The following is a 23,894-nucleotide window of genomic DNA, read 5'->3' as shown; positions in this document are numbered from 1 at the left end:
TGAACCACTGTAACAGAAATACACATGGCGTTAAAAGCAAACAGCTATCATGATACTGAACTCGGAGCTCTGTGCAGCCACCACAGTAGGGCTCAAATAAGTGTGGGTTTGCTTCAAAGCTGCTGCCATCATCATTGTTGCTTTGGGCACTCAGCAACAGACAGAACATTTCTGGGGAATTTTGCAGGCAAACACACACACACTGTAGGGTACCTTTTTGCCTTGCCTGGGAGGGGAGTTTGGGAGGACTAGGGACTGCAAGTAAATTCACGGTGAAAAGCTGGAAAAACATGCTCTGAAGTAACAGCGAGTCTCGCGAAAATCAGAAAAAAACCCAGCTTGAAATCTAATCTGAGAATACAAACACGACTGATAACTACCACATCTCTGTAGACAGAATTTACCAATGTTGGGGAAGTACAAAACCATTGCTGAGATCTCATTTGCTACAAGGAGTTGAGCTGAATGCTGAAGTGCCGTGCATGGTTTCAAACACAAAGCTTTATGCAAAGCCCCAGTGCCATACTTTCGAGGCAAAAGGGACAGGACATGACCCTGATCTACCCTGTGTGATTGATGGACCCTCTATCTCATCGGCAGTCTTCAGGCTCGCATGGTTTACTGAGGGTTTCTGGGTGGCTGGCTCTGAGCAGCTCTACCCTTTAGTCCTCTCGGTGCTGGTAATTAATTGTCGAACTGGCGCATGTCCTCACCTCACCTGGATCTCTCAGCAGAAGGGAAAAAGACTCCCAAGCCTGCAGAAGGTTTCAAAAAACCATGTATTCATAGGTTCTGTAGCAGAAAAAAAAATTAAAACCACACTGTGCTGGAAGATGTGTGCTGGAAAACAGGTATATAGCAGCTTAAATAGGGTAAATAAAGCCCAGGAATATCAAATCAAACCAGAGAATAAAGTGAACTACTTGTGTCTTGTAGGGAAATGGAAAATTGTGCTGTGACAGGAACAGGCATAGTGCCAAACAGATGAAACCACTAGTAAATGATCTAACTTTCTGAAAATTGTAATTTTTCTGCCAAACTTTCCTCTGCTTAATAAGCTACTCTTGCTTTTGACACAAGACAGATAAAATTTAAATAATCATTTGGTTAAAGGTTGCCCACTGATCCTGATGGGATTGCTCTCAATGCAAGCAGAGTACTATACCCCACTGTTAACCCATATGCTTAACGCTTCAAAAGGGCTAGTTTCACAGAGAGGGAGGAAAAGGAGTTAAGTCTAAATTTACCTCCTGACTTTGGAAAAGTCAGGCAAAAAAATGTGAATGAAAGCAGTGGGGGTTTTTATTATCTTATTATTGATTATCACAGTTCCACCACACATGGTTTGGTCAGAACTAAACAAATCTCCCTGTGACAGATTAAATGATTCTGTCCTCTGATTTAGTTTCCCCTTAAAGAGACTGACAATTAATAGTCCCTTAAATAGCTCCTGTCTCTAGACTGACTCTTCTCCCCATTCTACTAGACACTAAAGAAAATAAAAAACCTTTTTTCCCTCTTCTAATTCTTCCTCCCAAGGTGGATTCCTGTTGCACAGGCAGTAAAGCCAAGCTTGCTTGAGCACAAAACCAAGAAGGAAAGCTTTACTGTTCTGCAGAGGCCACAAGATCTTACCTGCACAGTAGTATGTACCTCGGTCCTTTTGTTTATATTTGCTCTGAATTAAGCTGTCCCATTCCTTTGCAGGCACACACCCATTAAAACTCCTGCCTATTATCTTATTATTTACTATCCGTCTTCAGCGTATGGTACTGCAGTATGCTCACATTACTTTGCAGGAGCTGAGCTGATTTTCTGCATTTCTGAAAGTTTGGCTAATGACTGGTTTTCAGAAGAGATCCAACTTTATGCTGTGCCACAATCATAGCTGCCTTCTTGTGATACACCACGCAAGTAGAGTCCTACCTCTGCTGCTGGCTTGCTGAGGAATCACACATCAGTTGCTTCATCAGGCAGTGAATTTCCAAGTTCAAGAGTATTACTAGTGAGAGCAATGTATTACTACTGTAGCACCATAAACATTGAGTTGTTATTTATGTCTCATCAAGCATCACCAGAAAGCGCTAGTCTGAAAACTGAGTTCTTCTCTTATGGCTACTCTCTTTCCTTATTACAAAATTAACCAAAAAGTCACTTTTGAGGGGTTTCAGGAAATTAAAAAAACTCATACTTGAAATAAATCAAAATATTTGAAACATTTTGTTTCAGTGTTGACCCCTGTGTATAACTAGAGGTCATACGTTTAGAACCAGAAAATCTAGACGTTCTGGAACATTTTGATGTTTTCCAACACCTAAGTTCAAAATAAAATTGTTCAAATGTCCATTACATTCTATTGAAGTGGCATATGAAGATGGAAAAATGATTACGTAAATACTTTTTATTCTTTGTCACCAGTAGGCCAGATTTTCATTTCAGTTGTACTGGCAAAATTCCCAATGTCTTCATTGTGCTTGCCAAAATGCCAGTCCTTTGACTTTGGTAAGACACACTGCTGAAGATGCAGAAAACAACCAGAGCATGTATTCCTCTTTCTTCGGTGTTTTTGGCTTTGATCCAGGACATGGGAATAAAAGCTGATTTTAGAAATTTAAATCCAATCTGGTTAAAACATGACATTTTTAAGAATTGTTTTCAAGAACAGAAAAATACAGACACTAAGGACGAAAGACCATCTTTTAAGAAGAGCTTGTCCAATTCCAATCCTAAATATCAGGGCTGGGTTGTTCACATCAAGTTTACAGAGAATAGAAACGAAAAAACAAATCATATTGGATTATATTCAAACAAAGATTCAAACGTACCCTGAATACACTTTCTATTCAGATAAAATGCTTAGCACCCTTTTGATAACAAAATAACTTCTGGCTGAAACTCCATATAGTTTCAATGAATTTATTTTACAGCAGTTCCCTTTAACAAATAAGCATAGGTCCTAGAAGCAGTTACTCCAAGAAGTAGGACAGCCAGTTCCACCTAAACCTATTTCTACAAGAACTTGTATCCTGTCTACCTGGAAGTTGCCTCCCAGTAGCAACTCATGCTGTATTTTACTTAGTTTCTTTGACAGACATACACTACTGCATTGGCCTTATATTGGTTTGTGGAAACTATTGAGTTGAATCCCCTTGTTTCCAAAGGCTTGAGTGGATTTTATCCATGCTGCCAGCTGGTTGGCACAAACCAACTTCACATAGGTAAACATAATACAGCCTTAGTGCGGCATACTGCTGAATCTAATAAACTTTACTGAGAAACTGAATCATGTCCAGGCAAATTATAGGGACAGAAGAACAATGATGTACTTCATTTCACCCACCAGCACAAACACATCTTGACAAGAAGTTTTGCATTATCTACATGACACAAGACAAGAAAAATGGTCCAATTCAGCCTGAGAGAAACTCCATGTACAAGAGGAAGTCAGACTCACTTCCATCTCTTCTGAATTTTCATATCTAACTGAAATGCCAAAGTTAGAAAGTTAGAGACCTTGAACCAGTCTTTCATTAATGAGCAGAGACAGGCACTTCCAAAGGACAACATAAGGAACTCAGGTGGGTTGAAACACTCGTAGACATAACTGCTTCTCTCCGGTGATAATAGAAGAGAGCAAAGACAATCCCTCTCCTAATTGAGGAAACTCAGGGGGGTGATGCCCCAAGAATGCGAGGAGATGAACTTGCACCTTTGCACAAGTAGCTCATAGCTCCTGCAATAGCTACTACACTGTAAAATCCTGTGTAAACAAACTCTTTAAATCATTGCTTTCAGAGCAATTTTCAAGGAAAAAGCTCCTCTAGTCAATGCTTTGAGTGCTGTGTCTTCTGTTCAAGGTCTTTTGTCTTTCCCCAGTCCTTAACTGTGTGTTGGATATTCCACTTTCGTCCTGTGCAGGTCTGCATTACAAGTCTCTATGAAACCGAATTGTTTGCTGTGATTTCGAGGCATCTTTTAGTTCTGTTGATTATGGCTGATGCCTACAAAAGGAAAGAAAATATGAAAGAAGCTGAGGGTTCATAAATTTAGTGCTCAGTCAGGAAGCAATTCTCTTGGCCTTTACAAATGTGTCTGAGAAACACTGGTAGGCCACAGACCTGAAAGAAAAATGTTGCATTTTCCTCAGCCTAATGACACATGACAGCTTATGGAACTCTACGAGGCATATTAAAATATATTTAGCGGTTTATTTTGTGTCTGCTTTTTGGAGTTTGGGGTGGGGTGGGGGGTTTGCAGATTTGGGGTTTTTACAGTTTAAAAATTCATTTTAGTAAATTTTAATACTATATCCTGTTTTGAAAGAAGAGAGCTAATAACAGGTAAGAATATTCATTTCTTATCTCTAAGTCAATATTTCAGTACCAACTATTGTGAATGGTGTGGGGTGTGATTAAGTCAACTCATCATGCCAGAAATGAGGATTTTCCTAAGGGGTTGGGCTCCAGAGCAAACAGGATCTTACCTGGCTCCTTCAGGCAGCCAGTTGTTTCACTATGATAATGCTTGATGCACACAAGAAACCAAAGGTTTACTTTTAAGGTGGGTCTAAACCTTCCAGAAACATACCTGCACCTTTTTCTAAGTTTTGTGGTTACAGACCAGACTTAAGATGAAAGAAAGCCCATGTCAGCGGAATGTCTGGAGACCACGTAGGTCTATATTATTTGGTGCACATCACTGAAACCTTAGTCTTTCATCAATTCAACTCCTCTGTTCTCTACCACTCTCTCACAAGATTTGTCTCCTGCTTAGTTTTGCACTGAGGGATACAGTAAACAGGTCCATATGTTACATGTAAAAATAATTAATTATTAATTACATAAAGCTAATAAGGTTTGAACTGCCTGAGAGGGGAGAAGGTGCATGGCTTCCTTTCCCACCTCTCCCTCCATCATTATCGCTGCTGCCCGTTTATCCTGCCGCAGCAGCATGGCAGTACCTGTCTTAGACTACCTGACTAAGCTAGTATTATCATGTTCTGTGTTCAGAGGCACTGAATACAGAATACGAAGGTATCACTTGGGATCTTAAGCATGTCGGCATCGGCTGGCCTAAATCCTGCCGAGATGGAGATAAGTGAAGATGGCGTGAAGGCTCTGACCACCAGCCGTAACCTGAGCTCTGAAAGGATGAGCCTAGCCTGATCTCCAACAAGGATTTCCAGGCTCAGACGCTGTTAAAGAAGATGGTACCAGAGAGCGAGCAGGACGAGGCGTCAGCCTGCTTTTTCCCTAAGACCAACAGGTCCCATGGGAAGGCTGGGAAGACAAACAGTGGACAGTGGAGAGAGTTCACAATGCATAGTCAGACCATCAAAAGCGACAGAGGCACCTGGGCTTGCACATTCCCTGCCCCTTAGCTGAACTGTGGTAACTGAGCAAGTGTTTTTAGTCAGCCCAGCTAAAAATTAAAAGACTTACAGTAAAAGGCTTAAACCACCTGATTCCACCTAGACAGACAGACAGAAAGTTGGACAAATAAGTGGCTATGGTTCAGATAACAAGTAAGAACTGGTTAAATTCTGGTAACACAGCTTCAGTTGTGTGACCATCCCCTTGTTTTTAACATCACACACCCCTGACGACTCAGTCACCTTCACCATAGCTCTCGCAGTGGCACCTGCAAGTCTTGAAATTGAGGCAACGTTATTCAGAAGCAAACTGCTTTGCAAGGGAAGCCTCTAAGGGTTCATTACAACGGGGAAGCTTATTGAAATGTGGGGATATAGAAATCCACTTACCTGCTTAAAATCCCAGTGCAAGTTCAGGCCTTTATTCGCAGCTGTCTCACATTGCTCTAAAACTGGCAGGTCCCCACTCCCAGGGTCTGTTAGGTATCTATCAGCTGTATTCCAACGGGCACATAAACCTCCTACATACATTTCTCCAGCGCTGTGATAAAAGACGTGCTGAAAGGGAAGGTGACACTACTGTCAGTGAATTAAGATACCAGGGAAATCTCATCAGCAGATGATAGCAGACAGTTCCAAACCTGATACTGAGAGGTATCAGCTGTACAGCACCAGCATTCACCGATCTCTAGTAATTAAAGCAGGATGAATTTGACCCTCTATACAATGTTTTTCTGCTTTCCAATGAAAAAAAAAGCAAGATACTTACAACTGAATGGTAACCCTTAGCTTCCCTCCTACTGAGAGGACAGGCAGTGAGGTGTGAGGAAGAGCTCCACCTCTCTCCCATTCATCCCACTCAACTTCTGTTAATCAACAAGATCAATCAGTATCAACATGAGGTCTCACAATTTTTTCACAAGGCTAAACCAAAAGCCTTCTTTTAATGCACTTAGATCTCCACGGCAACCTGCTCTGCTGCCAGTTGCACTGGGGAGCAGAATTTAATGAAATAAAGGTTAATATTCCCCTTCAGTATGTTGCGGTTTAACCCCAGCCGGCAATTAAGCACCAACCAGCTGCTCACTCATTCCCACCCCTCCACTCAGTGGGATGGGGGAGAGAATCGGCGGAAAAAAACCAACAGCCCCCTGCCCAAAACCTCGTGGATTGAGATAAAGACAGTTTAATAGGAAAGAAAAGGAAGGGAAATAATAACAATAATAATAAAGGAATATACAAAACAAGTGACGCACAATACAATTGCTCACCACCTGCTGACCGATGCCCAGCAAATCCCTGAGCCATGGTGCCCCCCAGCCAACTCCCCCCCAGTTTATATACTGGGCATGATGTAATATGGTATGGAATACCACTTTGGCTCTTTCGGCTCAGCTTTCCTGGCTGTGTCCGCTCCCAGTTCTTGTGCACCCCCAGCTTTCGCTGGCAGGGCAGTATGAGAAGCTGAAAAGTCCTTGACTTAGTATAAACGCTGCTTACCAACAACTGAAACATCAGCACGTTATCAACATGATTCTCATCCTAAATCCAAAACACAGCACTATACCAGCTACTAAGAAGAAAATTAATTTCATTCCAGCTGAAACCAGGACACAATAGCATAGAGATAATAGCTTTGAAGTGCCTATTTCATGGCCCTGTGGAGGCTTGAAAGGAACAGTTAGCAACAGCTCATATGAGAAGATCTGACCAGTTGCTTGCCTTACCTGTGGCGAGCGTGCATGATTGGGATAAATAATTGGCGTGTTTCCAGGGAGAGGGCCTTGATCAATACAGATGTCTTCTTTCAATGTGTTTTTCATCTGCAGAATAAAACAGGAAATTTACCGTGAGGAACGGCAATCTTGTTTTCAACTCCTCAGAGCTAATTTTAGAAACTGTCCTGAGAGCAAGGCTACTATATTCAGAGCTCTGCATTGAATCCCAAAGTGGAAGATCCAGTGTGGGTTTAGAAAATAAATCTCAGATTACCTTTGTAGAAATAATTCATCACAGCCAAAATCAAAAGCAAGTCTAAGGTCCTCCAAAGACTCATTGACATCGTGCCACGTAGCACCATGTCAGAAGTCACCAGGCAGCTCCAAACAGGTGAGTACCGCTGCCCAGCTCAGCAAGGTATGCAAGCTTGGGTCTACAAAATGCCTACCAATATAAAGAACCCACTGCAGCCTGGATGATTCATTCTCTTTTGCAAATAAGGGCCTGACTTTCAATGCACTACATGCTATCTTGAGTCATGTCTGCATGCTTTCCAAATTATTCTGCTAATCTCTGCAGAAAAAAAATCCATACTAGTCCACTGAAGAATTCAGGCCCTTACAAGAAGATATTGATCCATTCTTGTTGGTCAGTAGATGAGTTTTGCATGCAGTAACAAAATGCATGTTAAGCACTTTCCCAAACTACTCCTGTGCTCCCATCAGTACATACACAATAAATGCAGCTTAGAAATTCTAGACTGACAACTGATATGAAAAAGACTTCAGAAAACTTTAGTGTCTAGAAAGACCTGTAAAAGTCTTTTTAAAGTTTCTAGGAAAATATATTGTAATCAGAAAAACAGTGTTCACAACAATTCTTCATAACAGTAGAGCTAATGAGTTGTTCCATATTTTCAGATAAATAGACTCGATACTTACTGCTCCATAGCCAACAATGTTGGGAAGAAATATTAAATTAGGGTAAATATTTTTTATGTACCAGCCAAAGCCTTTACAGTTCAGTTTTTTCTTTAGCTCTTTTCTGGAAGAAACATTTCCAAAGTCTATTCCAGGATTCTGCAAGAACACCATATTTAATTTCAGAACATTAAGGCAGCCTGAGAAACTAGGGAAAATACAGATTTATTTCTCCATATTGTCTATTCATAACATAAAAAATATATTTAAAAGTCATTTTAAAAAAAACCCTGTACATTTTTTAAGCTTCAGAATTTCAGAATATGTTTTGCCTAGAAGTGCCAATAAATAACTGAAAAACTGACATGTTATGACTTCATAAATATAAAGAAAATCAAAGTTAGATATGGCTAGGAAGTAGTTTTCCTATTTCATACTGAAAAAAAAAAATCTAGCTCGAAGTGAAAAATAAGACAGAGCTTGTTAACAACCTTTGTTTGGTCAATAAAATCTGACTGTGACGCTCATCTCATATGGGAACAATCAAGATCCAAACTATTGTTTTCAAGACTATGTAACTTCTTATACAAAGTGGAACAGTTCCAGCAGGAAAGTTTGACAGAGATCAGTCCAACAGGAGCTTACACCCTGTCTTTAAGCAGTTCTCTAAAATGCAGTCTGTGGCCTGAATAAGTTGGTTAGGAATTTCAAGTAGACTTAAACCAGTTTTTGACGACCAGTATTTTCAGATGAAAAATTCCAAATATTTACAGTAAAAGTTAATTAATGGGGAAGTGGATTGCTCTGAATTTTTAATTTATGCTATATCACTATATATTTTAATTTTTTTCTTTAATATCTGTTCAAGAAAACACAAGGAGGTGGGAGGCTATTCTTCCTTTATTAAAGATTCATAAATCCACTGAAGTGCAGACTGGGAAAATTCATACAGTTTTTTTTTTTAATCAACTAAAGTTATCAATACTCAGAAGACCTGGTCTTGACACTTCCAGTATCTTCAACAGTTTGTTCAGGAGAAAAGTTAAAACCCTATTCAGAAGTACTGAAGTTAATTAAAAGGAGAAAAAACCTTGTAATTTAAGAGACTTAGATTATTATTATTAAAGGAAAGTTCTTCATTTCCTGGTATTACCATTTTTCAACCTTCCAAGGATGCTATAAGTCTTTCCCCTTTTTCTTCCAAGAAAACAAAAGCAGAACTTTGGGCTGAAGAGAGGAGAGCTCACTTAATAAAAGTCATTGTGTATGCGAAGAGTAATTGAATGCTCTATTTAAAGTTCAATTTTGCTTATTTAAAAGATATTCAGGGACACCCAGATCACTAAAGACATGCTCTTTCATGCAAAATGATGAATATTCCAGGTAAAATATTCCCCACTTTCCCTAAAAAGGTTAAAATACATGTTAAACAATTTAATTTTATATTCTTTAAGCTAGGCATCAGCTCTTGGTCTGAGCCTAAGAGGAACATGTCTACGATCATGGCTCTCGGATGCCATCCATATCAATAATTATTAACATATCAATATTAATTTTTTTTTTTTTTTTCACAGCGACTCTTACAACCACACTATGCCTCTTTTTGTGCGACCACATACTCTTATTTGACCACTTTTAGACTTTGGATTCCGATTTCAAACACAGAGAGAGACTGCCACCTCAATTGGAAGATTCCATGCAAAGTAGAGGATGTACTTGTAGTCATCCATCCGCACTTCGGCTACCCGCAAGGGGTTGCGTTTCGCCGCAATGCTCGAGTCCAGCAAGTAAGGCTTGTGAGCTCTTTCTAAAATAAGAGATTCTTGAACAGGGCAGAGTTTCCACTTTACCTTCACACTGCCAGGCCTAGGTCAAGAAGAGAGAATTTAAGGTAAAGTTGCCTATTTATTCAAATTCTTGCACTTTTTGTTAAGCACTCCCATTCCTGCTCCCCCCACTCCTTTACTGGATGAACTGGCATGCCCTCAACATTCGAAGCTGTATTTCCTGGCTTGAGTGACTGAAAGGAATTTTTCAATACCTTTCATTTCTACTGTGTGTAGCCCTGTCGTGGTTGAAGAACACATTATTTCTAGGGTATGCAGACCTCTTTCTCTCTCAATTCAGTGTTTCCTCACTGAACTAGGTTTTTGTGTCAGGAGTCAAAATCCTTAAGAAGTAACAACAAAAGCCTGCTGATGAGCCTTAAACACTTTTGGAAATCTATCACTTCCCTTTGGTACCCAAAATAAAACAGAATTGTTCTGAAATATTAACCCTGCTTTGGACAATAACCAGCAGCAGGAGTGCTTTCAAAAAAATCACATACTAATTTTTGCTGTCTTTCAGAAAAAGACGAAAAAAAATAGACTTACCCTTAGGCCAAGTTCCACATTTTCTCCTCCATATATGAGCATTCCACCGTCCAGTACACCAATCTCACCAGAAATTTCCTATCTGCAGCAAGAATCCCCATTATAGACAGCTTCCTCAAGAAGCAAACAAGTAAAATTAGAAAGAAGCAACAAAGATGGAAATAAAGTCAATTAGCCATCAATCACAACTTGAACTTCCAGAAGGATTCCAGTTGTGTCCAAGAGACGGTAACAGATTTGATTCAGAACAACATGTGGATCAACATTAAAGAATCCAGAAGACAGCAAATAAACTTGATCAACAGTCTAAAATCCATGATCTAGTATTTTTTAAAGAATTAGATCTATTTTGAGAGGAGATGTAACAACAATTTTCACATATTTAAAAAAAGGAGAAAGAAATCAGATCAAACTGTAGCAAGGAAGAATTAGATTGGATATAACGAAATTTTACCTAACATTAAGGAAACTTAAACACTAAAGCCCATTGCCAAGGGGGATTGTGGAATCACCGTCAATTGAGGTTTTGAAAGAGAGATGAGACAATTGTCTGGCAGGACCAATTCCACCATAGATGAATCCATCCTAGAGGTGGAGGAAAGGGGACTGAAAGGGGATTTGGTACGCTTTTGATATCCCCACTGTCTATGACCAAACCCACTTCTATTTTCTCTGGTCTAAGAACTGCAGACACCCCTCCATGAAACACTTTTTAACCTACATTTGTCTTGCTTTCATTCCATTCTCTTGCCCGAAAAATTAATGCTCACTACATAATGTTTTTAACACATACAGCTGCCAATTTCAGCCATAGTTCTTTATCTAGGTATCTGTGCAGCCTTATCTCCAATGCTTGGCTACCAGGTGTAGTAGTATACAAATGAAGAAATCTGCCATCTTAGCTGACACACACACAGTACATTATTTTCAAATATTTTCATGGTGCCTTTCCTCCTCAGGATCTACACAGTAAATTTTAAAGCCCTTTATATAAATAAGTATGGTGGGTTAACCTTGGCTGGCTGCCACCAGGTGCCCACAAAGCCACTCTCTCATTCCGCCTTCTCAGCAAGATTGGGGAAGACAAGAAGATGAAAAACCTCATTGGTTGAGATAAGGATAGGGGCATCGTTTACCAGTTACCATCAACAGCAAAATAAACTCAACTTGGGGAATACTAATTTAATTCATTGTCAATTAAAAATAAAGAAGGATAGTGAGAGAGACAAAACCAAAACTAAACCACCTTCCCTCCATCCCCCCTTCTTTCCAAGTTCAACTTCACTCCTGACTCTTCTACCCCCTCCCCCTGCCCTGAGCAAGGCATATCCCCCTGCGCTGGTGTGGGGTTCTCCATGGGCTGCAGTGTGGATATCTGCTCCACCGTGGGGTCCTCCATGGGTTGCCGTGTGGGTATCTGCTCTGGCATGGTATCATAGTACCAGCAACCATCTTCTGTTGAATACATATACTAATTTGAGCAGTTGTCCTAGTTTCAGCTGGGATAGAGTTAACTGTCTTCCTAGTAGCTGGTAGGGTGCTATGTTTTGAGTTCAGTATGTGAAGAATGTTGATAACACTGAAGTTTTCAGTTGTTGCTCAGTAGTGTTTAGACTAATGTCAAGGATTTTTCAGCTTCTCATGCCCAGCCAGCGAGAAAGCTGGAGGGGCACAAGAAGTTGGCACAGGACACAGCCAGGGCACCTGACCCAAACTGGACAACAGGGTATTCCATACCATGGGACGTCCCATCAAGTATAGGAACTGGGAAGGGGGGGCAGGGAATCACCGCTCAGGGACTAGCTGGGTGCTGGTCGGCGGGTGGTGAGCAATTGCATTGCGCATCATTTGTACATTCCAATCCTTTCATTATTGCTGTTGTCATTTTATTAGTGTTATCATTATCATTATTAGTTTCTTCTTTTCTGTTCTATTAAACTGTTCTTATCTCAACCCGTGGGTTTTGCTTCTTTTTTCCCCAATTTTCTCCCCCATCCCACTGGGTGGGGGGGGAGTGAGTGAGCGGCTGCGTGGTGCTTAGTTGCTGGCTGGGGTTAAACCACGACAGCAGTTAAGGAAGGTATTGGGAACAGAAGCAAACATATTGGATCCTAAGCCTAGCAGTAAGGGGTCACTTCAGGTATAACAGCTGCATGTGTTGTGTTCATGTCTTTTTCTTGCTTTTGTGTGATACGCAAGTGATAAGGGTTGAAAAAGGCTGCCCAAGATCACTGTAATCACATGTCACTCTAACATCTCCAAAGAAAGAACTGCACAACTTGAATCTGTGTGAGTCCTCACAGCTCAGACACGCAATTGTCCAGCAAAGTTGTGAGATTCGCTCCATACTGTTGGGCAAGCATGGAGAAGGGCCACAGTTCAGTGGCCCTTGTACAATCAATAAATATTGCTAACACACTCCTAACTAAGGAACATAAGACAGAAAAATCAATAACTCGAGAATTGCCTGAGAATTTGACAGCAGGATCAGCACAGGGCAGATTCTGTAATACAGCCCTGCAACCGGTGTACTGACATTTTCAGGGCTGCTAAAGAACCCACACTTCCAAACCAACTATCTAGACATAATGTGCTTCGTAGCACGTCTATCCCACCACCTATAAAACATCTTCTCCCTGCTGCTAGCTCTGCACTGGACATCATATACCTCATCTCACTCTCAAATGCTATTCATACTTACCAGACTGGAGCTGTTTCATCTTTCAGAGCATACCACTCAGCTGGTAAACGTTCATAAAGGCACCAGAGTGCCCAGTCAAATCCATCTGCAGCCACTGAATACTGAAGAAGCTCAGTGTCATGAAAATTAATATTGTCAAATACCGGATCTTCTTTTAGTCGAGACAGAATAGGTGCAGCTCTACCAAAATTAACAGTCTATTCAGCTTGAAAAAGTTGAAATCTAGTGAACAGTACTAAACTTCACCACCTGTTTCTAAAACTGGGTTAACTAAGTCATTGACTTCAGCCTCTAGAAAAAGTTATATGCCAGTCTTGGAGTGCTAGTAACCCAAATTGCTCATGCCATGGCTCAATTGTCCCTTCCATTAGGCTGCTTCTGTATTTTGACTGTCATTAGTCAAACTAACTGTAAGTTCCATGCTTAACTTGCTGGGTTTATTGCTACCTGGGTCTTCTTCCTACAGGCTCCAGAGTCTTCACTATCTGCAAGAAGGGAAAAGGAAAGGAAGGAGAGACCCTGAGGGGTTCTGTAAGCCCTGAGGTTGATCATTCACCGTCTTTCCCCTGTGCGTTGATGGCACAGCTGCTGTATGAGGGAAAGGGTGTGACTGATCAATGAACCCTTATGACAGAAGGCTCAGAGAAGACAGGCAAGGATGATGTGCTCATAAAGCTCAGAGAAGAATGTAGGGAGTGACCACAGCTATTGTAAAGGAAGCTGAACTTATCCCAACACCAAGGGGACCAGAGAGAGGCCTTTGTTGCAGATAAATGTCATTATCAGTTGAGTGGGTCAACTGGTCATGTACATATCTTTCTGAAAATAATCAATAGAAAGTATTATCTTCCTGAACCAGCCAGACCAACATGGGGGAAGTGTATATGTGGCTCAGCTCAACATAGAGTATAAAAACTGAACACCCAGAAAAATGAACTTTGAAGAGAGCAATGCGCTTGAGTTGGCTTCAACCCATGCGTTCCTTCCCAGCAACTAGCGATGTCCAGCATCTTGACAGTGAGCATATAGAGAGCAGTAATGCGAGTCCCATTTGTGTTGTGATTCAACTGTATATTGCAATTTCTATATTGTGCTTGTGTTGTGATTTCCGTATATTGCTGTGTCACTTTTCTAAATCAAAATCCCATGTATCTTCAAATAAGTAAAATTAATATTAAAACACTAAACCCTCCTCATGTGGAATATCTAAAAGAACTTGGTCAGACAGTACTGGACTCTGACAGAAGGAGTTTTTTTGCTGGACCCCAATTGTTGCTAGGCCTAAAAGAACTGACTTTATCTCTCCCTACATACTCTTGGCAGCCCAACCTATCCAAGGAATTCCTGAAAGCCATGACTGAAGGACTTCAGCATTACCTTTAAGACTGTAACAGCTAGGGAGTGTCAGCTGGTATGTTATTGAGAGAGAAAAAGAGATCTGGACCACACAGAGCCATTTTGGCCCAACAAGGGCTGAGAGAAGAGCCTTTCTCCCAGAAAGTGAGACAACATGGACAATAGTCAGCCAGTGAATTCAACAACCCAGAGGCGAGAGATGTAAAGAGATTTCACATAAAACAGTACCATAGACATCACTAGCTAACAGAATGTAAATATCTATTATCACCCACTTGTTTTGTCTCTCTTTGCAAAAAGAGTGCTATAGAACTACGATGCACTATTAAACTAGTGGGCAACAGCAAATAAACCTCAGCCAAAGCTGGAATAAGTATCAAACCAATTCACAGTCATTGGGTATTAAGGCTCTCTAATAATTTGGCCTTATAAAGGGCCAAAACTGCTGGCAGTGGAACTAAATAACCTGCCTCATTCTTATGTTATTTCACTGCATGAAGTCTTTTTTTCCTAGAAATGTAGTAAATACACAGAGAAGGTAAGCATTTCTCTCTTCCTCTTCACTAAACAGCTTACTCCATTACTTGTCTGCTTTGTTATTTATTTCAAACAATTGTATCCCTTTTCTTCTCAGAAATAAATGACTTGGTGGCTGTTAATTAACATGTGGCAGGCCAGAAAAGAGAACCATATATGGGATGACTGTGCCAGCTACACAGTTATAGTCCTTGTCCATCTCCCTCTCCCCACTTCAGAAATCCCCCAGTCTTCATAGTCTTACCATGCCATGTTCACTTCAATATGGGCATCCAAAATTGCCATAACATCTGCAGTTGATGCCTCCCAGCCAGAAATCCGGGCTTGTGTTAGGTCTTGTCTTTTCTAATGTCTGATGATCTTCAGCAGTCCAGGATGCTTTCATTGTAATTTGTGATATGTGTTTCCAAAGGTCCTTTCAGATAATCTAAAACCAGCCCCCATGTTTTAATGTTTGGGTTTTTTTAAAAAAAAAAAAAAAAAGTTAATCAATATTAAGAAATGGAAAAGATTATGTAGGTAATGGCTTTCTAGCTTCTCCCAGTTCCAGACCAAAACCTGATTTGTTCTTTGCAATAGATCAGGTAGAATTATTCAGGTACTCATGAATTCAAGAGGCTTATTTTTAAAACCAGCTTCCATTCCGGGACTTCAGTTAAGTACCTAAATTTCATTTACATATAGTGCTATTGTCTGGCTTCTAAATTGTACACAAACATCAGTATGTAGAAACTTTAGACATGTGCCATAAGAGCAACCAATTAGCTGTTTTAGTGCAGTAATTTCTGTGTGTATCTCCCACGATATGGAAAGGAAAAGAGAAAATAAACAAGCCCTGAAAACATGAAATGCTCCTATAAGAGCTGTAGGCATGCCAACACCAAAGAAAAAAATAGCCTCAGGAAAGGAATAGAAAGTTGGGACCCCTTAGCATCGTTTTGGAAATTCACTTAAACTCTTGCTCCACCCAAACTGACATGTTATTCTAGCAGCTACAATGCCTTAGAAAAATGAGAAATCAAACACATCTCATCAGGCAAGGAAAAAAAAAAAAAAAAGAAAAGAACACCCTGAAGATTAGGGGCATGACTGTTTCTTACAGATGATTTTACAATGCTTTGTTCAGCTCAATTTTAAGAGCAACAATGCACCCACTGCTTCCCCTAGCAGCATTTTCAACAACCCAAGACAGCACTCTTCAAGGAGTTATTTCAGATACCTACAGAGATAGTTTTCTTAGCATACTCTTACTTTGGTACTGTGCCTGATGAGCCAGTGTTGATAAATACTCTCCCACTTCAACGTTTAACCTTTCCAAATACTTGCAGAGCATCATCCTGTTCCTTATTAGCTGCCTGTTTTCAGGCTATTAAGGTTTTGGGGGTTTTTTCCTGTACTCAATTTACTTTTTAATTTAACGAGCGGTCTACTCTGTGTGTACCCAAAAGGCCACCAACATTCATTTAACACAATAGTGGCATAAATTAGCAAGACTCCTGCCTTCACTGGGTCACTTACCATTTGAACTGCAATCATCTAACAGGATGATTTCTTTCAATAAATGAGAAGGTGTTCAGTTAATTATACTAGTAATTGCACATAAGATGATTGACAATGCTTCATTCATAAATAGAAGTACAATACTGAATGTTGGAAGGTCTTTCGGATATGTTTTCGTTTTACAGCTGTAATAAAGACCAACAACTTTAGCACAGTTTCTAAAGAAAGTCAGAGAGCAAGGCAGCCGCAAGAAGGCAGAATTAAGATGACAGGCTTAAAACATATAGTGAAAAATCAGCATAAGAGTGGGAAAAAAAGGAATTCCCAAATCCAAGTTTCATTATTCATTTGAGTTGTGTTAGATATGTATATAAATCATTGGGGTAAAGTTAAAATTTCTGTTAAAATAATAAAAGCAAATACTGTTTCTTAATCCAAAATGGTTATAAAATATTGAAGCTAAAGAATACAGTTAACTCAGCCACTGATGATTAGCTTACGAGACAGTGGACATGTGAGTGAAATTTGGCTTTTTGCATTTACAGAAGGAGATGACAATGGCCAAACTTGACAGCAGACAAAAGCAAATTAGATAATAATCCCTTTGTATGCGCACTGAAGAACAAGGTAGGCCTAGCCATACTTATAAACTGACATGAGAGAAGGATTCCCTTGAACAAGGGATCTCTTTAGAAATTCTTGAAAGGCCTTCAAAAATCCTTCTTGCAGAGTAAACCAGGCCTTGTGCAACCCCATGCTACCCCAGAATAAATTGTTCCCAGTACTGAAACAAACTTGTTTTGTGCTATTTGAACACCTCTGGACTTCCTGCTTACTGTCAAAAGATTTTATTTATTTTTATTTTTTTTTAAGTATATATTTGGGATATTTGTCAGCTCTGCTAATTAACATCCTGGCCACCAGGCAGACAGTGAGGACTGGAACTTCTTCAGAGTGCTAATCACTAACTCTCTCTAGAGCAGACAACAGGGCGTAGTTGGATTCTCAGGCTGATCACTCCCTCGCCTTAGAAGCACGCTCATGAAAGCGATACTCAGACTGCATGAGTTGTATAGCTACACAATGCAGCTCTCTGAGACAAGCTCATGCTCCAGGTAGACCTCTACAGTGGCAACTGTGCACAAATGGAATGCATTTTTGTTGGAATTTCTCCATTAGCTTTATTACCCATTAGCACAAGAGCCTGAGCGAGTATCTGCAAAAGGCGGTCTTGGCAAATACATCGTTATGATGTATTTGTATTTCTTCATGATGCCAAGCCGAAGAGCGCCAGGCACCACCGCACCCATTCTTTGGGACCACGCAGACTCATCCCACGGTTCCTCCAAAACGACCCGCCAGCAGAGTGGGGATCGTTCAGCCCAGGGCTGCCTCAGGAGGATCTGTGGCCAGCTCACCGCTGCACAAGACCCGTCTCCCTTGACCTTCTCCTCCTCTGCAACACTGCCCCACGGACACCCACAGTCAAGGGCAACTTATTACTGTCTGTCCTGGATGGAACCAGCTCCATCCAAGCGGTACAATGAAGATCCAGTTGCATAACCTGCTTTTTACATCTTCCAGAGGGCTGCCAGTAAGACAACTCCCCTTTTCCCAAGTGCGACATTGTTAAATCACGCGCAGTTTGCAACCCTCTCTGCCCCCCATATCCTTTTCTGAAACGTTCCATCAGATTTAGTACAAGCAAACCATAGGTGTAGGCTTGCAGTGTATGCGTGACATTCTTCCACATTTACACCAGACAGTTCCTGTAAAGCTTACCATTATTTTTTGCAATAAATTGTATACCTTATCATACTGTACAGAAAAAAATGTGCTTGCTTTTTTAACAGATACTTGTTCCCAATAAGGTTTTTAATGTTTACTTATGCCAGCTCCCATAGTATCACTGGTCTGCTTAAAAAATATTATCTATTGGCTTCAAGAACCAATGAATCCCTGGAAAAATCCCTAAGCTTCCTCTTACGAAGTGGACTGCTTACCTACATCTTAATGCTTTAGATGTTTAGCCCACTATATTTTCCATGTAATTAATCTTCAGACTCTTTGATAACTTGAGAGGGAAACAGAGAGAGAAAACAAGGCTATAAGGAAACTCCCAGTCACCGGTCCAGTATGGCTGTACTTGCAGTACTAAAGGTAAGAGTGCCAGGGATTCAGCTCAAGTGCTGAATCTTCCCTCACCCTTCATGGCACTCACTGGCCAATAACTATTTCCAGCTACCTCTCCTGTTTAATTTCTAATAATCTTTTAGTACACAGTATAGGTATTCCCCACTTACGCTCTACAACATAGCTAAGAAAAACAAGCATTGTGTTAAAAAGGACAGAATTTTATAATGTAGGGTTTTGCTTCTTGGGGGGTGGTGTGGTGTTAAAAAACACCACTTTGGATATCTCAGCTTGTAAGAGGCTTACATAAGACAACGTAAGAGACAAGAGAAACCATGCTTCAGATGTCCTGCATTTGGGGCTTAAATAGAATTTAAAGAGACCAGAAGGTCTCATATCTTCTGAATACTATGGTCTGTTTTTCCCCTTTTTACTGACAGTTAGAAGTCCTATATCAATTATAATGTTAACATTATATTCTTTTTCCTAGTGTCTTCTCTACACTGTGACTTCTTTTCACAGTCTTTGGAGTACTACAAGTCTAAGCAAGATTTGGAAGAAAATGATAGAAAAACAAACCCTAAACAAACAGAGGACAAATTGAGATCTGTTAGTGGATTATTTTAACTTAGTCCAAAGCAATGTGGATCCCTTTCCCTTTAATTTCATGGCTCCTTGTAATTGTAGAGAGGGCTTATACTGTACCTGGGAGATCTGGTGTCTTTGATAGGTCGATCCAGAGGTAGATGATCCCCGAGATGAACATTATACCCATAACTTAAGAACAGATTCTGTGCAACAGTTTGCTCCTCTTCCCTTAAATCTGCACCCCAGCGTTTGAACAAAACTGAGTCTGGGTACAGCAAATGGTGTACAATCTTTTCCTCCTTTGCATTATCAGCTTTGCGTACTTCAGTCTTGGAGTTATCTTGAAGCTTCAGATCATGTGCTATTTGTTTTATATTTTCACGGAATGCTTCCACTGATTTTGCTGATTGAAAATATGAGGAATGATTATAACAGCAATTGAGAACACTCTCCATCATCGTAACTGAGCCAAATTCTCCTTATAACACTGCAGGTCAAGAGATCTGTGAAATTACAGCTAAATTGATATTCATATGACAGTAGCATCAGACCCTCCCTCCCACACGAGAACAGTTTTTAAACATCACATTTCACAACGTCCTTCATCAGATTCTGCTCTCAATTGCACAAGCGCAGAGCAAGGGACACTGCACCGGCATCAGTGGAGAAATCTGGGAGTAGAGGCAACACACAAATTGTTAAATTGGGCCCAAATCATTTCCATAATGTTACGCTTGAGTTACATTAATGTATTAATGATCTGTAATGGGATTCCCACGTAAGTCAGGTTGCTGATACCATATTTATCTTGAAAGTAAATACAGTAAACGTGCCCTTTGCCATCTCCTTTAATAAGCTTACTGGAATCTTCTGACATCTGCTCAGAAACATTTGAACAGGGTGAACCCCCAATCTCTCAAGGTTTTGTTAGGTTCACAATATTGTGCCATAAAGAAAAGTCCCAGCTAGCCTGTGTGAGGTTGTTTAGGACATATTGTTCTTGAAGGTAAATACAATAAACAAGTCCTTTGCAGTGTCTTTTGAAAAGCTTATTGTCAGTTTTGACTTCTGTTCTATCAGAAATCTTTGAACAGGGTGAATCCTAATCTTTCAAGGTCTTGTTACATTTACAATACTGGACTGTGCCATATAAAAAAGGCACAGAAAACCTGTGCGAGTTAAAGCTTTCTACAATTAAATTAGTGTCTTGGTGAATGAGGGGAGAAGAGTGGATGTTGTTTAAACTCAAGTAAGGCTTCTGACACTGCCTCTCACAACATCCTCATGCACAAGACGAGGACGTATGCACTAGATAAGTGGATATCATGGGTGACTGAACTGCCACGATCAGAAGGTTGCGATCAGTGGCACAAAATCCAGATGGAGCCCAGTCACTACTGGTGTACCCCAGGGGTCAATACTGGTTCCAATACTGTTTTAATATGGTCATTAATGAGCTTGAAAATGGGGCAGAGTACACCCTCATTGTGTCTGTGTATGATACCAAACTGTGAGCAGTGGCTGATACACCAGAGAGTCCTGCTGCCGTTCAGAGGGACCTGAAGAGGCTGGAGAAATAGGCCAACAGGAACCTCATGAAGTTCAGCATGGGTGGGTGCAAAGTCCTGCACCTGAGGAGGAACAACCCCATGGACCAGCACCAGCTGAAAAGCAGAAAAGAACCTGGGAGTCCTGGCGGACACCAAGTTGAACACGAGCCAACAGTGTGTCCTTGTGGCAAAGGTGACCAAGAGTATGCCGGGCTGCATTACACAAAGTATTGCCAGCAGGTCGAGGGAGGTGATCCTTCCCCTCTACTCAGCACTGGGGAGGCCACACCTGGAGTGCTGGGTCCAGTTCTGGGCTCCTCAGTACGAGAGAGACATGGACATGCTGGAGCAAATCCTACAAAGAGCCACTAAGGTGATTATGGGACTGTTACACAAGGAGAAGCTGAGAGCCCGAGAAGGCTTGGGGATGAGGGGGACTTACTGATGCATATAAATATCTTATGAGACGGACTAACAAAGACGGAGAAAGAGTTTCGTCCTGGTGTCCACTGAAAGGGCAAGTGGCAGTGGGCACAAACTGAAATACAGAGAATTCCATCTAAACATAAGATTTTATTTTTTATTATTATTATTATTTTTATACTGCTGGAGTGACGAAAAACTGAAACAGGTAAACCAGGTAGGTTGTTAAGTCTCCATCCCTGGAGATATTCAAACTCCAACTGGACAATGCCCTGGACAACCTGCTCTAGCTGATCATGCTTCATGCAGGGGAATTAGCAGAAAAGACCATCTCCAGAGGTGCTTCCAACCTCAACTATTAGGTGATTCTGTAAGCAAGTATTGAAGTGAAGACTTCAGCTTTCTTTCAAATGGCTCTAAAATAACCTACAAAAATATGCCCCACTATTGATGTCCATGCGAACAGGTGCCAGTGAAGACACTGTCAGCAATAACAGTGACATTATGGGATATTGGTGCCTGGGACAGGGGATATTAAACCTGACCAACTGTACAGCAAAGATTTCTCACCAAGTTCAAGGGTGTCCCAAGTGGCATTTCAAACAGCTAGTTTCAGGCTTGGATGATCGACACATCCTAAATTTCTTCTTCTGTTCTACATAGGATGCATCTAGCTCTATATGAGGAGATGTGGACACCATTGACAGTCAAACCAATGCCAGCCAGCAGGGTTCTGGCTGCTTTAGCCCTCCTACCACTGCCATGAGGTAATAAGATTCAAACGACCTGAAAAAAGTGGGAAATCAAGGGGTCCAAAAGAAATAGAGAGGTGGATTCTTCAGCCCTTATTCAGATGGCTCTATTGTGCCTACTTCCCAACAGTCCAACCTACAACAGATACCTGAAAACAAGGTCAAAATTCAGTAACCCCACTGTGAAAAAGAAAAGGCCCTTTCTAAATTAATATTGCTCATATACAAGCACATCTGCTGGGATGCTGTTGGTCTTCCACTGTCATGGGATGAGGGAGAAACAGTCCTGCCAGCAGACTTGAGCTAATGCTACTTGGGAACACAGTCTAATTGAGCAAGTAATGCAGAGTTCATCAACGTCTTTTCCCCACAGCAACTCCGTTGTGTCTGTGCTCAAGGTACACAAAGGAAAAGGGCAGAGCGAGTCACAGTTCCACTTGTTGCTCACCCACATGGTAGAGGTTGAGGAAATGGGGCATTTCCAGATTCTCTCAAAAATAGTTTTTTATGGCACACAAAATAATGACAGCAAAAATAGCTGCCTGAGATTAGCATGCTGGTACAAATCACCTTAAAATTGCTTAACACTTCTAAAAGAGTTCAGGGTCAGGAGCTGTCTAATATGCAAAAAACCCACCATGATGACTGTGAAAGACTTCGTTGTTTTGTGTGTAAGTAGAGAAGCTATCAAATGCTTTTCAAGATTACAAGAAAAAAAAAATAAAGAAAATCAAACAAAAGTTTCCAGGGAAACCCAAACAAACATTATCACTCTTATCTATTATTCTATCCTTCAGGAAATCTAAATACCTAATCCTCAAAAAGTTAAGCAGTATGGCATTTTACTTACAGAGGTTATGAGTGTTCCAGTCCAAATGGCCCAGTCTCTGAAGGATGTTATCTTCTTGGTTCAGAAATCGACAATTAACTTCCAAGGAAGCAAGTCTTCCCTTTCTTTGCTCTTGCAGTAAGTGTGCAAGACAACACACAAAACCTGCGTTCATGATTAACATTGCAACTTTACGTGGTCTCTTCCAGGGAGCCATTGTAAGCTTAAAGAAACTCAGTGTTCTGCTGCTGGTTGGAGTTTGCCTGTGGTTCTGGGTCTGCACCGAGTCGCAAGACCTGGGTATTGTAAATGCTCCTAGGCAGTGCGACTATTCATCTGGCAAGCCCACCTGCACAGAACCACAGACAGGCTGAGGTTGGCAGGCACCTCTGGAGGTCATCTTGTCCAGCCCCCCCATGTCCAAGCAGGGCCACCTACAGCTGGTTGCCCAGGCCCATGTCCAGGTGGCGTTTGAATATCTCCAAGGATGGAGACGTCACAACCTCCCTGGGCAACCTGTGCCAGTGCTCGGTCACCCTGACAGTAGGTGTTCCCTGAAGTCCAGATGCTGCCCAATTAGCGGTGGGTTACTACCTAGGGGTACGGGACATATAATATTATGTGATACTAGGAGAGCATTTGGGGATTGTACAAGACTTATTATGGGATGCTTAGGAAAGGAACTAAAGGCAGGAAAAAGAAGGGAACAAGGTGGTTTGGGGAAGAACAAACATGGAAGAATGAGTGGCTGGCCAGTATGCTTGTCTGGCCATGCCCTGCTCCTGATCTGTCCTGTCTTCTTATTAAACTCCATTTCTAAGCATATTCCTGGGTGAGGGACTCTCTTTTCCATGTGCATTTGCGTGCTTGAAGGTCTAAGTGCCAGCAGCTGGAGATCATAGGTCCGAGGGACCACTTGCCTGTGGTGCCAGCAACTGGAGCGACCAGAGTCAAATCAAGTCTTGGCAACAGAACTGGTGACCTGGAGTTTATCACAAACTGACAGTTAAATCTCTCTTTCCTATCCAAAACCAATTGAAGGCTATAAAGCATAGCAGCGTACATATGAGAAACAGGTAAGGATCATGCCAACAAAGTTGGAAACAGGCAAACACCTTTTGTTTTCATTTTCACTCAGTT

At 41.1% G+C, this 23,894-nt stretch overlaps 1 protein-coding gene across 1 annotated transcript; it reads right to left on the bottom strand.

Annotated features, from left to right (window-relative positions):
* Positions 1-1,211: 1,211 nt before the first annotated feature.
* Positions 1,212-22,978, bottom strand: GALNT8 (polypeptide N-acetylgalactosaminyltransferase 8). Its single transcript, XM_030040565.1, is given in 14 exon segments — positions 1,212-4,001; positions 5,762-5,929; positions 7,099-7,194; positions 8,032-8,169; positions 9,690-9,821; positions 9,823-9,876; positions 10,386-10,456; positions 10,459-10,499; positions 13,087-13,266; positions 15,224-15,362; positions 15,365-15,406; positions 16,498-16,664; positions 19,318-19,603; positions 22,776-22,978. Coding segments are annotated over 14 exon segments (1,887 nt in total). The 5' UTR covers positions 22,972-22,978; the 3' UTR covers positions 1,212-3,824.
* Positions 22,979-23,894: the final 916 nt, after the last annotated feature.

This window comes from Aquila chrysaetos, chromosome 17 (genome assembly GCF_900496995.4).
Source record: "Aquila chrysaetos chrysaetos chromosome 17, bAquChr1.4, whole genome shotgun sequence".
In the NCBI taxonomy this organism is placed as follows: Eukaryota; Metazoa; Chordata; class Aves; order Accipitriformes; family Accipitridae; genus Aquila; species Aquila chrysaetos.
Note: the sequence above shows the minus strand (reverse complement) of the source record. Positions and strands in the feature narration are given on the sequence as shown.